We start from the raw sequence: 22,470 nt of genomic DNA, 5'->3' as shown, positions 1-22,470 counted from the left end.
ACGGTCACTGTCCTGAATTTAAACTTCTCTGAGATATAAAGAGTGAGTCTCAAACTAATTCTAGGGCCTCCATGGTGGTCCAAAATGATGATAGAACACAAATGTGGGGGTCATGTCTCAATTATGCAAAAAAAATACCAAGAAACACCAACATTTGAATGCCGGCAGGTGTTTCTAGGCTATTTAAGCTAGCCTATCTGCAGCAGAACCGCTCAGGCACTTGAAACAAAATCCTGGGCATATTTTTACTTTCTGGACCTGAATTGTCCATCTCTAAACCCTCTTTAAATGGAGGAGAACATTCTAGAACAACAGTTCTTACCTACAGTCCTGTGGACCCTCTGCCCTGAACAGCTTGCTCCAAAACACTGCATCCAATTAATCAGCTAATTACCACCTCCTACAGGATCACGTGTGTTGGGGCGGGAAATCACTGAAAATCTTCAGGGCAAGGGGTCCACAGCACCAGAACACAGAACCAGTAGAAAAGTGATGAAGGAAATGTTCTAGACCAGTGTGAATAAGAAACCACATTCATGAACAGCAAAGGTGTCCAATCCTGGCCTTGGCGTCCTACAAGCTCAACCCTAATCTAACACACCTGATCTAGAGGACCAGCCTTCAGAGGCCTCTGAATATTAACTAGATGTTCTCCAGAGTGGTAGATGATCTCAAAGACCAAGGTGTTCCAGTGTCTCTATACATTCAAACACGGCTGTATAAGATAAGATAAGATAAGATAAGATAAGATAAGATGGCTCGTATACACAAGCTGATTGAGTTTTATTGCGTTTATATTGAGTTTAACTTCATGATCATGATCCTAATTCTGCAATCACAACAATCCTAATCCTAACCCTATAGAAAGTGTGGCACATACTGTACAGAACCAGGTTGAGCTTCTCTTCGCATTGTCTGGGTGCAGTGAAGAAAACTCCATAGCAGATTGGCTCCTCGATCCAGTCAATCAAGCTGTCCACCTGCCACTGGACACTGAGGTCATGCTGAGTGTGCGACGCACCGATGGCCGATTCCCACCCCAGAACGCGGACTGGCCGGGAGGCCACACAGCTAACCGTCACAGGCTCTCCAAAGGCCACCACCACTCTTGAGGGCGATATCTCAAGAGAGCAGCTGTCACTTGAGGCTGAGGAGACATTGGCTATTATTAATATTATTATTATTATTATTATTATTATTATTATTATTGACTGTTTCAGACAGGCTTACTGAGTACCCTCTACAGCACGTACACTCTATAGCAGAGATGGCAAATCCAGTCCAGAAAGTAAATATTTGCCCCAGGTTTTTGTTCCAACTGCCTGAAGGCTCTGCTGTGGCTGGATCTGGATTTGGCACCTCTGTCCTACAGCTACTGATTATGTACTGGAACGTATACGCCTACATAATACATGTACATGTACATGTACATAATAACAGCTTCTGCTGGCAGCTGGTTTCAGCCTGAGCTGGTCTTTGATGGTGCTGAGAAACGGTTAACCAGGTGAAAATAAACCGTATACTGGTGTGCAGGCTGGTTAGGCTTGGTCATGCTGTTAGCCATCTTAGTTGTGCTGGTTGACCAGCTAAACCATCAAACAAACCATGGAAACAAATTAAGGCTTTTATATACACCAATCAGCCATAACATTAGTACCTGACATAGCCTGATGTGCCGCCACAACAGATCTGACCCGTCGAGGCATGGCTTTTGAAGGTGTGCTGCTGTGGTCTCTGGCACCAAGACTAACATCAGCAGCAGATCCTTTAAGTCCTGTAAGTTGTGAGGTGGGACCTCCATGAGCATCACTGAGCCTTGGGTGCCAACGACCCTGTCACCGGTTCACCAGTCGTCTTTCCTTGGAGCTCTTTTGGTAGGTACAGACCACTGCATACTGGGAGAGAACACCCCACAAGACCTGCCTGCTGATGTTCTGGAGATGTTCTGACCCAGTCATTATCTAGAACATCACAGTCTGGTTCTTGTCAAAGTGTCTCAGATTCTTACGCTTGTCCATTTTTCCTGCTTCATCACCTTCATCATCTTCAAGAACTGACAGTTATAATTACATCCAGCCCTTGACAGGAGGTGGTAGTCAGTGGTTTTAATGTTATGGCTAATCACTGTATAAGCTAAGACAAACAGCTTGTAGTGCAGAGATGATGGCAGTCCACCAGTACACAGAGTCTGATATGCACTTCAGTTTATCCTCTTAGAAATGCCAGACTTCAAGCCGACACTTCTAAAATTCAGTACGGCGGACCCTCTTCACCTCCAGGTGCTGCACACTACAGAGACTTACCTGTTTGGAGAACGGAGAGGACGAGGAGGCATTTCAGGCAGTTTTTCATCATCTTTGAGATTTTGTCGATGTCTACCATAGTCCTGGTGGAGAGGCAAAAGGGATTCCGACTCGGTCCTGCTTGGCAACCCGAAAACTGAGCTGTGGCTGCTAACAAAAGCCCTGCTTTGCATCGCCACTCTTGTCCATGCCATAGTTCGACTGAATGGCCTTGAAGGGGGGACCAGAAAGGACTTGGGGGCCCCCAGAACAGCAAACTCTCTCTACCCTGAGAACAATCCCGCAAGCCAACCCCCCTCCCGCTTACTCTAGTGACGTTACACCAGTTCCAGGGCCAAACTCGCAGGCCTTGAATTCAAATCAGGCCGATTGTGAAACATGACAGAGCTTCATCAGAGGTTCTTGATTTCCCACACAGGACAAGTCAGCTTTCAGTCTGGAAGAACATGATGTTCATCGGTCCCTGAGGATTCTCATATATTTCCCCCTAATTCTACTTATAATTGAGACACCTCCGAGTCATGTGATCACTACCCCTGCTGGAGGCACCCTGAATGTCATGCCTTGAATTACAAGGCACTTCTCACCATGGCAACCCGCCCACATACGGGTCAGAAGTATGAGGTCATTTCGACAGCAGTGTGTTGCAGTGAGGTCTTGGACTGGTTACAGGAGGTTTAATGCACCTCAGCTGCTGCATGAAAGCCGTGAGTACAGTCTTGTGGAAGTTTCCACTGCAAGAACGTGAAGGCCACTTCTTTAGAAGTGCTGAAAGTGAATCTCAGCATGACGGCTTTATCACACCGCTTTTATGGTTAAGAACCAGGTCGCTGTGCCTGGCAAGCTTTCTGTTTCACATTGATGGCTTCTGTATTGACTGGAATTGTGTGACTTGGCAAGCTGCCGTAAAAGGCCTCAGAGCAGCCAGGGTTGCCATGCACACAAACCCGCTGCTAAAACAGAGGCCTTTCTTTTGGCAGGATTGTTTCAGTCAGGTTCCTCATTAATGGTTAACAAAGGACACAAGCAAAACACCAGACACCATTTTAGAAACACAGACAACTCAACTTTTACTAAACATGGACTCCATTTTACAAAGACGTGATAGGAGAGGGCACGGAGGCGGCTGAGCACAGAGAAACATGTCAATGAGTAATCCAGATGTTTGTCTTTGCATGTTCAAGGCCAGAGTGGTAAATCAGGTCCAGGCAGATGGAAATACTGAGAGTGGTGTATGGAAGTCCTTTTTTAGAGCACATCTCCGTGGAAACAGAAGACACAATAAACTTGGGGATTACCATCTGCAAAACATCTAGAAACACTCACAAACATTCCCACAGCTGATTTTACACTGATTTTACACTGATTTTACACTGATTTCTGCATAATTACTTGGACCAGAAGTCCCTCAGAGTGGGTTTGGTGTGAAATGCTCTGTTCAGGACTGTCTGCAGTGGTGGAGAACAGAAGCCGACGTCTGAAGGTCCATCACTGCCTGTACGTTACTCCGTTTGTGGTGAAACACTGATATGTTTGCTTTGAAGATTTTACAACACCAAACCACTAGCTTTCATACGCTGATCTCCCATAACATTAAAACCACAAGCGAATAACATTAATTATCTGGTTCCAAGAACACAGATGACTGTGATGTTCTAGATAATGACTGGGTCAGAACATCTCCAGAACATCAGGCAGGCAGGTCTTGTAGGGTGTTCTCGCCCGGTATGCAGTGGTCAGTACCTACCAAGGAAGGTCAGCTCCAAGGAAGGTCAACCGGTGAACCGGTGACAGGGTCATGGGTGGCCAAGACTCACTCATGCTCATGGAGGCCCCGTCCACCTCTCAACTTACAGGACTTAAAGGATCTGCTGCTGATCTTGGTCTTGGTGCCAGATATCACAGCAGCACACATTCAGAGGTCTTGTGGAGGCCATGCCTCAAAGGGTCAGATCCGTATAAGTTGGATGATGCAGGCGTTAACAATATTAGGCAGGTGGTTTTAATGTTATGGCTGATCAGTGTATCTTAACTATTGATTTGAGTTGAATTGAGAAATGTATTTCACACAGAACAAGAATTAAAAGCAGAAAACTGTAATAACAATAATAATAATAATAATAATAATAATGAAAACTTATTATTATAGTTATATTTACTACCATTCAAAAGTTTGGACTCACTTGCCAGATTGTCAACTGTTATTCAATAATAATGTGCACATTGTAAACAAGAGACATGTATGTATTTGAAATATTTGGGGAAATAAAATGAGCAAATGTTATTAAATAAGAAACCATTACTAAATAACTTGTAACAAATCTTCTATGAATAGCTTTTGGATCAATGAGATTTGGTCACTGCTTTTTTAAATATGAGGCATTCTGGATACTGATTATTAATTTAATTTGTAAAGCTTTCTCAATTTTTATGGAATCAGGTACAGCTCTGAACATCTTTAGAAAGTTCATTTAATATAATAACACTGGAGATACAAGGTTTATAGACAATATCAGTTGCATCCATTAATAATTCAAGAGCAGGGAAACTGAAACACAGACATTTCTCTACATTACAGAAACTGGGTTTTGGCTAAATTCCAGTAAATCTGGTTGACGTCATCAGCTTTAGTGGGTAAGAGACAAGCTACATGATTAGCGTAGCATGACTAGCTTAGCAACCTGTGTATCAGTCTGAAGACACGTCAGACTCATTTCAGGGTTTTACTACACAGACCATGTTTGGTTTGATTTCTGGTCTCTGACATGTTTGGTACTAAAACCATCTCAAATCAAGAGCTACTGATTCACGACTTCTCAAATTCTCATAAAATTATATATATATATATATATATATATATATATATATATATATATAATCTTTTACACTGACATCCATTATAAGCTAAGAAGGGGTTTTCCTCCTCCTGTAAAGCTGATGTTTAGGAGATAAGAGGTTTCGGTGTCACAATGACCTCTATATCTCTATTTACATTTATATTACATGTATTATTAAAATATCACATTATAATATTCAAATTTAATGCCTTTCATTGTTAAGTGCAAATGTCTCTGGGATTATTACATTACTGGGTAGTTATTATAATATTAGGTGCTATAAACGATTTTTCTTTGGTTCAAAGGTTCTTTGAAAAGTTTTTGAAGCATCTGCAAGGGAACCATTTAAACAAGCATAGAAGCAGATAAGCATTTCTGCAGTTAAGTTAACTGAACCATTATCATGAAGAAAGAACCTCTGAAGAACCTTATTTAATTCCTGCTGCTGGGAGTGTCTGGCAGAGTACCTGTCCCGCCGTGCAGGTGGAAAGTACCTGATCTAACAGAGAGCTCATCTGAGCAGGGCAGGGATTAGTGCAGGTCTGAGCACGACTTCAGCTTCAGGATTTGTAAAAGGCAACTGGACTCTGCTTCATATAATGACAGAAAACCAAGCTGGAACACAACACAGGAACTCCCACAGGGACGAAAAACCGTAGACAAACACAATCAAGCTCTGCTGAAAAAAGCATGGAGACAGACACAGTGTGGGCGGCTGTGTCCAAAGTTACGAAGCAACAACAACAAAAAAAACTTCTCATTCACCAATTAAACTCAGGGATAATCAGTGCGGAGGAGTCATGCAGGTGACTTACAGACAAAGTCTGGGACTATAACTCAGTTACAGCACACACATCCTCCCCATTCACTGAAGATCGTTTCATAATGGACAGATATGGAGTCTGGATCAAGATGGTCAAACTGGTCCAACACAAACCCAACCCAAACTGGTCCGGAGCAAAAGCAGCCCCGAACCTGTTCACCTGCAGAGGTTCAGTCCAGCACTGGTGAGGTGAGCTCCTGGTAATGTGATAATGCTGTTGACAGAGGGAGCGTCTCACTGTGGACCACAAGCTTCAGACGACTGAGTTGGAGTTCATCTTCTTGTTGACCACATAACCAACAATCAGCAGCACAACCAAGGCCAGCCCTGACCCGAGAATAGCCCAGAAAACAGTGCGGCTCCGACCTGTGAAGGAAGAACAGTGTTTTCTATAATATCTATAATCTAAGGTTCTTTACCTAAACAGAAGTGAGTGATTTATAAGCAGATATTAATGGAAGACCTTTCCCGCCACACAGAGACGAAAACGATTATGTCTGTAGCCGATTTCTTCGTTTCTGGCAGTAGTTTATTAACATGTTTACTTAATCTTTTTAAATAAGCGTCTTAAATTAATTCTCAAATCTTATTCTTAAAATAATGTTTCCTTTTCTAAACACTTTGACTTAACACTTTTTATCTCAAAATTATGATTTTCTTGACATTTTGCCTTTTCCAGTTTCCTGAAACAGTAATTCTGTATCCCAACATCATGACTGACTTTCTTAGTTCTTGAAATAATGGCTTTTTCAGAACTGTGATTTACACTAGTGATCAAACACACACAGTGAGCGGTGGTCAGCCATTGCTGTAGCACCTGGGGGGGCAGAGATGAGGGCCATGCTCAAGGGTCAAACAGTGGTGGCTTGCAGAGGCCGGGTATCGAAACCCACAGCCCTGTCATCTATAGCCCGGAGTAGGGCTGCAGCAACGAATCCAAAAAATCAATAATAATCAATTATTAAGTGTTGGCAATTAATTTCCTTGATTCGTTGTGTTTGACGATTTAGGAGTTACTCGCCTCGTCATATCTGCTTACGTCACCTGCGTGATTCGTCTACGCTGAAAAAAAGACTAAGTTTAACATCAAGAAGTGAAAACACTCCAAACAACGAAACCCGACCCACGCAGAAAAGAAGGTTCGGTTTAATTCGCTTAAGCAGTGTTCAGGTTTTAAGCTTTAGGTTTTAAGTATGAGTGAAGACACTACATACAAACTAAAGACAGTTCATCCTGTCTCACTCCTCACTCCTATACAGTGCAGTGTTTGCATCAGCAATGCACTTATTTTCCTTATTTATTTAATTTATTTTATTTTTAATTTATCAATAAATTTAATTAAATTACTAAATTGAAATAAATATATGACAATTGAATTATTGTACACACTTATTTGCCCCGTTATTCAATGTTCTATTTTAAATAAAGAAATGGAAATGTATTTTTAATCCGATTCATCGATTAATCACAAAAAGAATCGACAGATGAATCGATTATTAAAATGATCGTTAGTTGCAGCCCTAGCCTGGAGCTCTGACCGCTGAGCCACCTTCGCCAAATGACCTGTTCTTTTACATAGTGTCGTTGCTTTAGCGATCAGGCAGCACATACCGAAAATCAACCGTTATTTTGAGATACCAAGTCGAACGCTTGACAAACTACAGGCAGAAACAGGAGAGGGAACCGGAGCATTTCCTTCTCCTCTAACTGCCGGAGACGCTTTCCTCGTGTATTACTGTTAAACAGCACAGACAGCACAGGTGTGATGGGCTGGACAGCAGCTGGACAGAGCAGCAGTCCTGAGCTACTCACTCTGAGGCTGGATGGTGAACTGCTTGGTAGCTGAGCCCTGTGCGTTCACCGCAGTGCACTTATAGCTGCCCACAGTCTGAGGAGGCAACTTCAGGACTGCTTTATCGGACGTCCCGCTCGGGGCAGGAGGCTCCCAGCTGTATGTGGGACGAGGGTTTCCTCTTGCAGTGCAGTCTAGGATGGTCTCATCATCGGTCTGCTTAACGATCTCCTCGTTACTGGAGAACTTCGGTTTGACTGAAAAAGCAGACACGCATTTTATAAATCACACACCTGAACCAGCAAAGCTGAAGCTGGACGTCCCCCCGTTCCCACGTCCCACCCCTGAAACCTCCTCCGCACACGATGCCACCAGCACTGGCAGGAGCCTGCACTCCTAGCCTGCACTTCCTCTGAGTCTGACTAGCATCTCTCTGGTGTGTTCTCCTCCACTCCCACTGTTCTAGAGTGTTCTACCTTATTCACACGGCTCTAGAGTGTTCTACCTTACTCTGCTCTAGAGTGTTCTACCTTATTCACACGGCTCTAGAGTGTTCTACCTTATTCACACGGCTCTAGAGTGTTCTACCTTACTCTGCTCTAGAGTGTTCTACCTTATTCACACGGCTCTAGAGTGTTCTACCTTACTCTGCTCTAGAGTGTTCTACCTTATTCACACGGCTCTAGAGTGTTCTACCTTACTCTGCTCTAGAGTGTTCTACCTTATTCACACGGCTCTAGAGTGTTCTACCTTACTCTGCTCTAGAATGTTCTACCTTATTCACACTGCTCTAGAATGTTCTACCTTATTCACACTGCTCTAGAGTGTTCTACCTTATTCACACTGCTCTAGAGTGTTCTACCTTATTTACACGGCTCTAGAATGTTCTACCTTATTCACACGGCTCTAGAATGTTCTACCTTATTCACACTGCTCTAGAGTGTTCTACCTTATTCACACTGCTCTAGAGTGTTCTACCTTATTCACACGGCTCTAGAATGTTCTACCTTATTCACACTGCTCTAGAGTGTTCTACCTTATTCACACGGCTCTAGAGTGTTCTACCTTACTCTGCTCTAGAGTGTTCTACCTTATTCACACTGCTCTAGAGTGTTCTACCTTATTCACACTGCTCTAGAGTGTTCTACCTTATTCACACGGCTCTAGAATGTTCTACCTTATTCACACGGCTCTAGAATGTTCTACCTTATTCACACTGCTCTAGAATGTTCTCCTCTATTCACACGGCTCTAGAATGTTCTCCTCTATTCACACTCAGTGGTTCTCCACCATTCACATTTCTGGAGAGCTTTGCGGCTTGGTTGGGAAAGGTGGAGGTGAAATAAAGGAGAGGTGGAGGGTGGCGTGTGAACAGGACTGTAACAGCTGAACAGTTTGTAGGTAAGAACTTACACAGAACGTTCATCATGAGAGCTCCTGACCTCACTCTAGGAGGAGGCTGAGGTCCTTCAGGTCCCAGTTCCAGCTGTGCTTCACACCTGTATTCAGCTCCGTTATCACTTTCGCTGGGGTAGATCACATGGTTTGACGTCTTATTTTGTGGATTAGTGGTAGAGTCAGTGAACCTGGAGTTATTCACTAGGGTTTGTCCTTTATACCACTTCACACTGAGGTTCCCAGCTGGAGCGACGTTCATGATTTTACACTGGAGCACCTTCTTGCTCCCCTCAATCACTGACTCACTGGGATTCGTGAAACCGATGGTCACTTTATCTGGAACCTCTGTTGAATGAGATTAACTGTTATTAAATGCAATTCCATCAACAAAACAACCAAAGAACTCCATCCCATACATTCATTATTAAGTGAAGTTTGGATAATCTGATCAACTGTAAAGACCAGCTGCCGCCCTCGACCCCCCGACCCAACAACACCATCAACACCATCAACCCCAAACTACTTATATGTGTGTTTCATTTTTAAGTGGTTCTCAAATCTTCTCCACCATTCCCACCTAGACTGTTCTCCACCATCCTCATTACTCTAGACTGTTCTCCACCATTCCCACCTAGACTGTTCTCCACCATCCTCATTACTCTAGACTGTTCTCCACCATCCTCATTACTCTAGACTGTTCTCCACCATTCCCACCTAGACTGTTCTCCATCATCCTCATTACTCTAGACTGTTCTCCACCATTATCATTACTCTAGACTGTTCTCCACCATTCCCACCTAGACTGTTCTCTACCATCCTCATTACTCTAGACTGTTCTCCACCATTCCCACCTAGACTGTTCTCCACCATCCTCATTACTCTAGACTGTTCTCCACCATTCCCACCTAGACTGTTCTCTACCATCCTCATTACTCTAGACTGTTCTCCACCATTCCCACCTAGACTGTTCTCCACCATCCTCATTACTCTAGACTGTTCTCCACCATTCCCACCTAGACTGTTCTCTACCATCCTCATTACTCTAGACTGTTCTCCACCATTCCCACCTAGACTGTTCTCCACCATCCTCATTACTCTAGACTGTTCTCCATCATCCTCATTACTCTAGACTGTTCTCCACCATCCTCATTACTCTAGACTGTTATCCACCATTCCCACCTAGACTGTTCTCCACCATCCTCATTACTCTAGACTGTTCTCCACTATCCTCATTACTCTAGACTGTTCTCCACCACTCCCATTACTCTAGACTGTTCTCCACCATCCTCATTACTCTAGACTGTTCTCCAGCATTTCCGCTAGTTTTCTTCTGTTCTCCTTCTGTCCTCTGATCTAGAACGTTCTCCACCTTTCTCACTACTCCTTCCCCCCTGCTTCCTCCATTCACACTATTCTACATGTTCTCTTTTGTTCACACTGGTCTTTAATGTTATCTGCCATTCACCATGCTCTAGACTGTTCTTCTGTTTTCTAGAACGTATCCTCCTCCTTTAAAGCCACTCTATCCAGGATTTGACCTTAAACTATCAGCTTTAGAACCACGCTAATGCTCCACTGTCAGTAATAACGAGAACAGCACAGCAGCTATTTTTCGCTCTGAAAGCCGTCAACTGCGGTAAAAACAACGCTCGCCAGAACTGAGTGCCGCGGAACCCTAATCTTATTACTGTACAATCCTGTAGTATTGCTCTACCGCCTTTAGGGCTGCACCTCCCAACTGTAGGGGGAGCACAGGAGTAGAACATGCCTATTTTCCATACTGTTGCTTTAAAGAACATTCTCAGATATGCTTTATAATGTTATCCTCAATCTCCACTACTCCAGAATGTTCTTGTCCTTTACATAATATTTTCCTTCATTAACAATGTTCTCCTATATTCTAGAATGTTCTCCGTTCCCACTGCTCTTCAATGTGTTGAGCAGGCTTGTGTGTGTTGGAGGTAGTTGGGTCTGAGATCTGGCCTTAACATGCAGAAGACTGAGCAAATAAGTAAAGTGTCATGATTATACCTTGTTACTGTGCGGCTCCAGTTCTAGATCACTGCAGTTGCATCACATGACATTTATCACACTTCAGTTTCACACATACGTGAGGAAGGCCAGGAAGCCACCATCACCACTTACTTACGACCACTTGCAGCAAACACTGGCTGTCTAAAACCGTGCCCTGTTCACTGTATAGTGCTGTTATTAAATGCAATTCCATCAACAAAACAACCAAAGAACTCCATCCCATACATTCATTATTAAGTGAAGTTTGGATAATCTGATCAACTGTAAAGACCAGCTGCCGCCCTCGACCCCCCGACCCAACAACACCATCAACACCATCAACCCCAAACTACTTATATGTGTGTTTCATTTTTAAGTGGTTCTCAAATCTTCTCCACCATTCCCACCTAGACTGTTCTCCACCATCCTCATTACTCTAGACTGTTCTCCACCATTCCCACCTAGACTGTTCTCCACCATCCTCATTACTCTAGACTGTTCTCCACCATCCTCATTACTCTAGACTGTTCTCCACCATTCCCACCTAGACTGTTCTCCATCATCCTCATTACTCTAGACTGTTCTCCACCATTATCATTACTCTAGACTGTTCTCCACCATTCCCACCTAGACTGTTCTCTACCATCCTCATTACTCTAGACTGTTCTCCACCATTCCCACCTAGACTGTTCTCCACCATCCTCATTACTCTAGACTGTTCTCCACCATTCCCACCTAGACTGTTCTCTACCATCCTCATTACTCTAGACTGTTCTCCACCATTCCCACCTAGACTGTTCTCCACCATCCTCATTACTCTAGACTGTTCTCCACCATTCCCACCTAGACTGTTCTCTACCATCCTCATTACTCTAGACTGTTCTCCACCATTCCCACCTAGACTGTTCTCCACCATCCTCATTACTCTAGACTGTTCTCCATCATCCTCATTACTCTAGACTGTTCTCCACCATCCTCATTACTCTAGACTGTTATCCACCATTCCCACCTAGACTGTTCTCCACCATCCTCATTACTCTAGACTGTTCTCCACTATCCTCATTACTCTAGACTGTTCTCCACTATCCTCATTACTCTAGACTGTTCTCCACCACTCCCATTACTCTAGACTGTTCTCCACCATCCTCATTACTCTAGACTGTTCTCCAGCATTTCCGCTAGTTTTCTTCTGTTCTCCTTCTGTCCTCTGATCTAGAACGTTCTCCACCTTTCTCACTACTCCTTCCCCCCTGCTTCCTCCATTCACACTATTCTACATGTTCTCTTTTGTTCACACTGGTCTTTAATGTTATCTGCCATTCACCATGCTCTAGACTGTTCTTCTGTTTTCTAGAACGTATCCTCCTCCTTTAAAGCCACTCTATCCAGGATTTGACCTTAAACTATCAGCTTTAGAACCACGCTAATGCTCCACTGTCAGTAATAACGAGAACAGCACAGCAGCTATTTTTCGCTCTGAAAGCCGTCAACTGCGGTAAAAACAACGCTCGCCAGAACTGAGTGCCGCGGAACCCTAATCTTATTACTGTACAATCCTGTAGTATTGCTCTACCGCCTTTAGGGCTGCACCTCCCAACTGTAGGGGGAGCACAGGAGTAGAACATGCCTATTTTCCATACTGTTGCTTTAAAGAACATTCTCAGATATGCTTTATAATGTTATCCTCAATCTCCACTACTCCAGAATGTTCTTGTCCTTTACATAATATTTTCCTTCATTAACAATGTTCTCCTATATTCTAGAATGTTCTCCGTTCCCACTGCTCTTCAATGTGTTGAGCAGGCTTGTGTGTGTTGGAGGTAGTTGGGTCTGAGATCTGGCCTTAACATGCAGAAGACTGAGCAAATAAGTAAAGTGTCATGATTATACCTTGTTACTGTGCGGCTCCAGTTCTAGATCACTGCAGTTGCATCACATGACATTTATCACACTTCAGTTTCACACATACGTGAGGAAGGCCAGGAAGCCACCATCACCACTTACTTACGACCACTTGCAGCAAACACTGGCTGTCTAAAACCGTGCCCTGTTCACTGTATAGTGCTGTTATTAAATGCAATTCCATCAACAAAACAACCAAAGAACTCCATCCCATACATTCATTATTAAGTGAAGTTTGGATAATCTGATCAACTGTAAAGACCAGCTGCCGCCCTCGACCCCCCGACCCAACAACACCATCAACACCATCAACCCCAAACTACTTATATGTGTGTTTCATTTTTAAGTGGTTCTCAAATCTTCTCCACCATTCCCACCTAGACTGTTCTCCACCATCCTCATTACTCTAGACTGTTCTCCACCATTCCCACCTAGACTGTTCTCCACCATCCTCATTACTCTAGACTGTTCTCCACCATCCTCATTACTCTAGACTGTTCTCCACCATTCCCACCTAGACTGTTCTCCATCATCCTCATTACTCTAGACTGTTCTCCACCATTATCATTACTCTAGACTGTTCTCCACCATTCCCACCTAGACTGTTCTCTACCATCCTCATTACTCTAGACTGTTCTCCACCATTCCCACCTAGACTGTTCTCCACCATCCTCATTACTCTAGACTGTTCTCCACCATTCCCACCTAGACTGTTCTCTACCATCCTCATTACTCTAGACTGTTCTCCACCATTCCCACCTAGACTGTTCTCCACCATCCTCATTACTCTAGACTGTTCTCCACCATTCCCACCTAGACTGTTCTCTACCATCCTCATTACTCTAGACTGTTCTCCACCATTCCCACCTAGACTGTTCTCCACCATCCTCATTACTCTAGACTGTTCTCCATCATCCTCATTACTCTAGACTGTTCTCCACCATCCTCATTACTCTAGACTGTTATCCACCATTCCCACCTAGACTGTTCTCCACCATCCTCATTACTCTAGACTGTTCTCCACTATCCTCATTACTCTAGACTGTTCTCCACCACTCCCATTACTCTAGACTGTTCTCCACCATCCTCATTACTCTAGACTGTTCTCCAGCATTTCCGCTAGTTTTCTTCTGTTCTCCTTCTGTCCTCTGATCTAGAACGTTCTCCACCTTTCTCACTACTCCTTCCCCCCTGCTTCCTCCATTCACACTATTCTACATGTTCTCTTTTGTTCACACTGGTCTTTAATGTTATCTGCCATTCACCATGCTCTAGACTGTTCTTCTGTTTTCTAGAACGTATCCTCCTCCTTTAAAGCCACTCTATCCAGGATTTGACCTTAAACTATCAGCTTTAGAACCACGCTAATGCTCCACTGTCAGTAATAACGAGAACAGCACAGCAGCTATTTTTCGCTCTGAAAGCCGTCAACTGCGGTAAAAACAACGCTCGCCAGAACTGAGTGCCGCGGAACCCTAATCTTATTACTGTACAATCCTGTAGTATTGCTCTACCGCCTTTAGGGCTGCACCTCCCAACTGTAGGGGGAGCACAGGAGTAGAACATGCCTATTTTCCATACTGTTGCTTTAAAGAACATTCTCAGATATGCTTTATAATGTTATCCTCAATCTCCACTACTCCAGAATGTTCTTGTCCTTTACATAATATTTTCCTTCATTAACAATGTTCTCCTATATTCTAGAATGTTCTCCGTTCCCACTGCTCTTCAATGTGTTGAGCAGGCTTGTGTGTGTTGGAGGTAGTTGGGTCTGAGATCTGGCCTTAACATGCAGAAGACTGAGCAAATAAGTAAAGTGTCATGATTATACCTTGTTACTGTGCGGCTCCAGTTCTAGATCACTGCAGTTGCATCACATGACATTTATCACACTTCAGTTTCACACATACGTGAGGAAGGCCAGGAAGCCACCATCACCACTTACTTACGACCACTTGCAGCAAACACTGGCTGTCTAAAACCGTGCCCTGTTCACTGTATAGTGCTGTTATTAAATGCAATTCCATCAACAAAACAACCAAAGAACTCCATCCCATACATTCATTATTAAGTGAAGTTTGGATAATCTGATCAACTGTAAAGACCAGCTGCCGCCCTCGACCCCCCGACCCAACAACACCATCAACACCATCAACCCCAAACTACTTATATGTGTGTTTCATTTTTAAGTGGTTCTCAAATCTTCTCCACCATTCCCACCTAGACTGTTCTCCACCATCCTCATTACTCTAGACTGTTCTCCACCATTCCCACCTAGACTGTTCTCCACCATCCTCATTACTCTAGACTGTTCTCCACCATCCTCATTACTCTAGACTGTTCTCCACCATTCCCACCTAGACTGTTCTCCATCATCCTCATTACTCTAGACTGTTCTCCACCATTATCATTACTCTAGACTGTTCTCCACCATTCCCACCTAGACTGTTCTCTACCATCCTCATTACTCTAGACTGTTCTCCACCATTCCCACCTAGACTGTTCTCCACCATCCTCATTACTCTAGACTGTTCTCCACCATTCCCACCTAGACTGTTCTCTACCATCCTCATTACTCTAGACTGTTCTCCACCATTCCCACCTAGACTGTTCTCCACCATCCTCATTACTCTAGACTGTTCTCCACCATTCCCACCTAGACTGTTCTCTACCATCCTCATTACTCTAGACTGTTCTCCACCATTCCCACCTAGACTGTTCTCCACCATCCTCATTACTCTAGACTGTTCTCCATCATCCTCATTACTCTAGACTGTTCTCCACCATCCTCATTACTCTAGACTGTTATCCACCATTCCCACCTAGACTGTTCTCCACCATCCTCATTACTCTAGACTGTTCTCCACTATCCTCATTACTCTAGACTGTTCTCCACTATCCTCATTACTCTAGACTGTTCTCCACCACTCCCATTACTCTAGACTGTTCTCCACCATCCTCATTACTCTAGACTGTTCTCCAGCATTTCCGCTAGTTTTCTTCTGTTCTCCTTCTGTCCTCTGATCTAGAACGTTCTCCACCTTTCTCACTACTCCTTCCCCCCTGCTTCCTCCATTCACACTATTCTACATGTTCTCTTTTGTTCACACTGGTCTTTAATGTTATCTGCCATTCACCATGCTCTAGACTGTTCTTCTGTTTTCTAGAACGTATCCTCCTCCTTTAAAGCCACTCTATCCAGGATTTGACCTTAAACTATCAGCTTTAGAACCACGCTAATGCTCCACTGTCAGTAATAACGAGAACAGCACAGCAGCTATTTTTCGCTCTGAAAGCCGTCAACTGCGGTAAAAACAACGCTCGCCAGAACTGAGTGCCGCGGAACCCTAATCTTATTACTGTACAATCCTGTAGTATTGCTCTACCGCCTTTAGGGCTGCACCTCCCAACTGTAGGGGGAGCACAGGAGTAGAACATGCCTATTTTCCATACTGTTGCTTTAAAGAACATTCTCAGATATGCTTTATAATGTTATCCTCAATCTCCACTACTCCAGAATGTTCTTGTCCTTTACATAATATTTTCCTTCATTAACAATGTTCTCCTATATTCTAGAATGTTCTCCGTTCCCACTGCTCTTCAATGTGTTGAGCAGGCTTGTGTGTGTTGGAGGTAGTTGGGTCTGAGATCTGGCCTTAACATGCAGAAGACTGAGCAAATAAGTAAAGTGTCATGATTATACCTTGTTACTGTGCGGCTCCAGTTCTAGATCACTGCAGTTGCATCACATGACATTTATCACACTTCAGTTTCACACATACGTGAGGAAGGCCAGGAAGCCACCATCACCACTTACTTACGACCACTTGCAGCAAACACTGGCTGTCTAAAACCGTGCCCTGTTCACTGTATAGTGCACAGCTTTGGGGTTCTGCCATTTTATAGTGTTGTGTGCGTAGTGCACTAGAACATTCCCACAATGCACCACAATAAGTAGTGTACAAACTTTAGCCGTGTCAGAAACGGCGCCCTCCTCACTGCTCCTCTCCTGCATGTGGAAATCCTGACCACTGTGTAGAGTTCTGTTTTAGGGAACAGCTGCACAGGGTAGAAATCTCTGCGATACGTTTTCGGACACCACTATAAAATGCCAGATCCCCGAATAGTGCACTATATAGTGAATAGGGCAGAGTTTCAGACATGGTTATTTTGTACCCTAGTGGATATGGTGTGTGTTATCTAGAACCTGGCGATATGATCCACATCACGATACAGGAGTTACGATTCAGTATACTGTAAACAAGACTATATATCAGAAATCTGTCATAGTATAAAAACACACCATCATTTGCATAAAATCTGAGGAAAAGAACAGTTAACTTTTTATCCAATCAGAACATTGGTTTCTGCAGTACAACACTGCACTCTAGTGGTTGGGGTTTAAACACAACGCTAAATGAACCACTGTCTGACACCGTCTGATCTTTACATCTAAACTATTAATCCATCACGAGATGTCAGAAATTGTTCACTACCTCCCTGAATTCTGCTCCGTGTAATGGTGCTCTATGTAGTGATCTAGATTCTCACAGGTAGGGGGCAGTGAGTAGGGCACAGCCTGGGTGTTATGAGTAAAGGTGAATATGATATTTAAAAGTTTACAATAGAAACAGCAACATACTGTAGACGACAACTATGAGATTTTTTTTCCTCTGGTCAACTGCATTCACGTTGATGTAGCAAAATGGGCTTATGTTCCACTCTGTAACAGTTTCTGCTGTCCAGTTGAGTGTGCTGACATCAAATGTCATGTCCACTGGATCCAAAGGGGCCTCCCAGCCCATCCCCAAATGTGTGAGATTGGTTAAACACTCTGCCGAGGCTGAAGCTCCATATTCCACCACCACTTTGGGAGGCTTGATCACGGGGTCAGCAGCAACTAGAACAACAATGAAGATCACAACTGCGTTAAAACCCACAGACTGAGAATAGATACAGTACTGCTGAACATCACAATACGTCAATATATCAATATTTTCAGTTCAATAACTACAGCCTAATCTCTATATGTAGCACACAGTACGTTACGGGCAGTAGGGCTTTAGTACACAGAAAACAACACCGAACAAGACCGGAAAAGCTTTTTGTTTTTCACAGTTTTTTTTTTATTTCTATTAAAATTTAAGGTTTTCCTCCTCCTTTAAAGCCCTGGAGAATCCCTTTAATTTTACACTACAACAGTTTCCTCAGATTGTCTTAGTATAGTTAAACAAGTTATTTTTATAATTAAACCATAATCTAGCTCAGGCAAACAGACAGTTTTTCCAGCGGTCACAATTTAGCTGAGCTGTCAGGTCATTAAACTGGACCATAATAAAGGAAGTTCATATTCAAACTATATTCAAAGAAGTTCATAAAACTACTAGATACCACTTACCCCCCACGGCCCATATTATATTATATTATATACAAACCCCTGAACTAAAGAAAAGAAGAACTGCCAGAATTATATTAAAAAGGTAAAACTGTAAACTGAGATACAGGCCTTCTTCTCTTCATCAGAATCTCAAACTCAATCCCATCTGCTCAACACAGCAGACCCAACCCTAATGGCATTAATAACAGATCCAAACCTCATCAGAACCTATATCCCATATCCCATATGAGCTGATGGGTTATTTTTGTATTAAAATTACAATTCTGTGCTCTGTAGTGCAGTCTGCGGGAGGTATCTGACTATACAGGCGTGTCAAACTGGGTTCCTCCCAAGTCTATTGAATTTAACATAAGAAGGTCCTGCCAACAGTATGATGAGATCTATCACCACCATTACAGTGGTCATTATGAGAGGCGCTGGTCACACAGAGGACACTTAATGAAGTAGAACGTGTTTTGGGGTTCTGTCAATTTTAGAACTGTAGAATGTTGTTGTGCAGGAGAAAACGTCCAAAAGCTAAACACAAAAAACAAAACTAAAGCACTAGTCATGTTTCCAACCTTACAAATAAGTAGAGAAGTGAAGTGCACTTATAGGAGTGTTTTCCATTTCCAGGCAGCTGCAAAGCTGTTGCTAAGTGCTCACTATGGTTATACTGTTTTTAATAACTGGTTGCTATAGCATCCCATATGTTTGCTCGGGGTAATTACTATGGGATCACATTAGATCAGTATATAATCCAGTGAAAAGGAGAAGCAAGAGCTTCTCATTCTAAAGAAAGAAAGTAGTGAGATCTTGTCGGTGAGCTGGTCTGAAGAACAGAGCTCGGTTCCTCCAGGGTTCTCCTGGACGCCCCCCAGTCCAGCCAGCACGGCATGGAGGATGTGTTCAACTCCATCAGCAGCAGCAGCAGCAGCAGCAGCAGCAGCTCACCTGATTTACCATCATTAAGCCCTGATTTACCACCAAACCAGGTGTTGATCTGAGGAGAACTCTAAATAATACTAGACTCCATGAGGAGAACTTTGGAGATGTTCTAATGATGAACACAGTGATGGAGAACCTCCACCACCTTCTGTAGGAGTGCTATTATTAGTGATTATTATAATATCAGTGATTTACTGAGCAGATTAGCAGATCTACTCTCAGATTTACACACATTACTCTATAATGACCACAGTATTGAGTATTACTCCAGAGGGGCTCAGGTGTCTGACTGTAATGCAGACTATTCATCAACTCAATCAGCTCATTTTTTATTTATGTCTATTTTCACACACAGAAACTAACTGTACCACCCACGACACCTCGCCAACATTACATTTACAACTTTATATGCATATACACTACATGTCCAAATGTTTGTGGACACACCTTCTAATGAATGCTTTCAGCTACTTTAAGTTGCGCCCGTTGCTGACACAGCTTGTCTAGTCTCTGTAGAGAAGAACTGCCAGTACAATAGGACTCTCTGGAGCAGATAAGCCTGAACCTAATGCCAGGCGTGGACTAGAGGGGTATAAAGCCCCCCAGCATTGAGCTGTGGAGCAGTGGAGGAGCTGTGGTGGAGCTCCATCCAGTACTTTTGGAATGATTTAAGGTGCTGATCATCATCCTACATCCTGACCTCACTAACACTCTTGTCACTGAATGCAATCAAATCCTCACAGCAATGCTCCTTCTCTAGAATCTAGTAGAAAGTCTTCTTCTCTGGACAGTAGAGACAGTTACTCCAACAGAAGCAGGATCAGCTCTTTAATACTCTTGATTTTAGAAGGAACCATGACTGAACAGGTGTCCCAATACTTTTGTCCGCATAGTATCTATACCTCAACGAAAGCAAAAGCCCAAAAATCCTACACACACACACACACACACACACACAGTTTCACTACGTGCAGTCTGATCTGTCTAAAATGAAACCATCCCAGCTCAGATCTGACCTACCTGTGAGAAGAAGACCGGTCCAGAGGAACCCGAGGCGGAGTGGACTGAGCACCATGACGGCAGAAGGTCCAGAAGGAGGGATGATGATAATAATCCAGAGATATTTAGAACATGAACACGAAACAACAGCGCAGCACCTTCAGCCTCTCAGCCCTCTCAGCCCTCACCCTCCTGAGCGACAGCGCCCTGACCACGCCCACACATCACATGTCCCTGTGATCGTCACCAGGCGATCCTTACTTCACTCGCAAAGCTCCCCTCTACACCCCCCACCAGCTTCACACCAGCAGACCCAGCTCTGAACTCACACCAACCACCCAGAACATTACAACCACTGCCTGGTGGAGTGAAGGACACTGATGATCTGGGATCAGTGGCTCCTGTCCATGGGTTGATCTGTTAGGCAGTGAATACTATACTATAAATACTCTGCCAAACGTCTGAGACATGGCTTTACTGATGCTTTTAGAATAGGGAGTTGAACCAGTCGCATATCTTCATATATCTCATATGATCTGATTTTCAAACCAACTGTCTACAGAATGAAAATGAAAGCACTCAGCGGCTACGAGGCAGGAGACATGGTTTCAGCTTTGCGGTTTGAACAGTTGAGAGAAAGGGGTGATAATGAGAACTGCTCATTCTCTGGTGAGGTAATCAGAGCTCCCATATAAGTGGTGCACTGTTCTACTGTGTGTTGTTCTGAACACCGTGCACTGATGAAGTCACATCACAGATCAGTGAGGACGGGTTTGGAGAAGTCTGCCAGCTGTGGCATGTTTGGCATAGTGTAGATCACACTTCGCTGGGAGCCGCTGAGGCAAGGAGGGGGAACTCCGGAAACGTGGGCTGGAGTTCTGGGTGGTTTCAAGCTGATGAAACTCGAACCAATTTACTGCTAAACTGCTAAAAGAGCAATAGTGGAGAAGAGCATTGGAAGGGTGTAAAGCATTGGGCTCTGGAGCGGGAGCACTACAGCATGGTCTCTGCAGTGATGGAGCTCCAACCAGTACCTTTGGGATGAGTTGGAGTGGCAGATCTAATCACCCATCAGTACCTGATCTCGGCAATGCTATCACTTTCAGGGCTGAATGCAAACAGCCCCTCCTCACCACAGTGTTCCAAGAACTAGTGTAAAGCCTTCCCAGAAGAGTAGAGGCAAACTGATCAACACCCCTGATTTCAGAGGAAATGACTTCCAGGTGAATCACGTTCCACAGGTAGGAGGATGGAGAGTATGGAGTCTTGCCCAAGAACTCTTACTGGCAGAGTGGCCTAATCACCCAGCCGGGGAATCGAACCCTAGTCTCTCATGAAGTGTTCTTCATAACTGATGCTGGGCTGTTGCTATGTTGTCACTAGGTGGTTGCTATTGTATACCTGGTAATTGCGATAGGGTTGCCAGGTGTGTATTTGCTAAGTGGTTATTCCAGTGTTGCTAGACAGTTTTTTTTATGTGGTCATTATGGTAAATACTGTTTGTAAATACTAGGTGATTAATGTAGCGTACTAGGTGGTTGCTATAGGGTTGCTAGGTAAGTGTGGGTGGTTTCTACTGTGTTGTTAAGTGGTTGCTTTTATGTTGCTAGATAGTTGCTATCAACTGGTTGCTTAGAGGTTGTCAGGGTATTGCTGGGCATTTGCTATGTCAAGTATGTATGTCAAGTGGTTGGCTGGGTGTTACTTGTGTATGAGATACCATAGCAACACTGAAGCAATCGCCTTGTAGCTACTTAGTAGCACCACAGCAACCACCTGAGATACATGTAGCAACAGCCTAGCAACTGCCTGGAAGTGAGAAGTGAACTTTCCAATGTTTTTCATGTAATCATGCAAAATGACATATTTATTAAAATATTTTCACTGTCGCTCGCTGTCTTCAAACGCAGACTGAAGACCCTCCTCTTCAGAGAGTACTTGGACGATTAGAGTACTATGGTCACCTTATTGTCTTGTGTTTAGTAATGTCTAAAGCTTAGAGGTATCTTTTGAACTATTAGTCTATTCTAACTAGCTGAGGTTTTTCTTGGGTAAAGAGCAAAGCACTTTGTAAGTCG

At 43.6% G+C, this 22,470-nt stretch overlaps 2 protein-coding genes across 2 annotated transcripts in view; both read right to left on the bottom strand.

Annotated features, from left to right (window-relative positions):
• Positions 1-2,724, bottom strand: part of LOC140551550 (pregnancy-specific beta-1-glycoprotein 8) — a 6,565-nt gene extending 3,841 nt beyond the window's left edge. Inside the window, exons 1-2 of the mRNA XM_072675011.1 lie at positions 2,304-2,724; positions 881-1,147 (exon numbers count right to left, since the gene is read on the bottom strand). Coding sequence (XP_072531112.1) covers positions 881-1,147; positions 2,304-2,382 — 346 coding nt within the window. The 5' untranslated portion in view covers positions 2,383-2,724. The remainder of the gene's footprint in view (positions 1-880; positions 1,148-2,303) is intronic.
• A 2,034-nt stretch (positions 2,725-4,758) lies between these two features.
• On the bottom strand, positions 4,759-20,577 carry LOC140552331 (vascular cell adhesion protein 1-like). Its single transcript, XM_072676532.1, has 5 exons — positions 20,414-20,577; positions 17,711-17,968; positions 9,169-9,498; positions 7,776-8,012; positions 4,759-6,329 (listed from the first exon to the last, which is right to left on the bottom strand). Exons 1-5 carry the CDS (start codon positions 20,466-20,468, stop codon positions 6,217-6,219), a joined length of 993 nt encoding a protein of 330 aa, XP_072532633.1. The 5' UTR covers positions 20,469-20,577; the 3' UTR covers positions 4,759-6,216.
• Positions 20,578-22,470: the final 1,893 nt, after the last annotated feature.

This window comes from Salminus brasiliensis, chromosome 3 (assembly GCF_030463535.1).
Source record: "Salminus brasiliensis chromosome 3, fSalBra1.hap2, whole genome shotgun sequence".
Lineage (NCBI taxonomy): Eukaryota > Metazoa > Chordata > Actinopteri > Characiformes > Bryconidae > Salminus > Salminus brasiliensis.
Note: the sequence above shows the minus strand (reverse complement) of the source record. Positions and strands in the feature narration are given on the sequence as shown.

Excerpts from the sequence above, each read along its gene's own strand:
- LOC140552331 (XM_072676532.1), bottom strand. The coding sequence starts at position 20,468 with ATGGTGCTCAGTCCACTCCGCCTCGGGTTCCTCTGGACCGGTCTTCTT. Across the intron at positions 8,013-9,168 it reads TCTCATGATGAACGTTCTGT|TCAAACCGAAGTTCTCCAGT; the intron begins GTAAGTTCTTAC and ends CTGCTTTTTCAG. Across the intron at positions 6,330-7,775 it reads GTTCACCATCCAGCCTCAGA|GTCGGAGCCGCACTGTTTTC; the intron begins GTGAGTAGCTCA and ends CTTCCTTCACAG.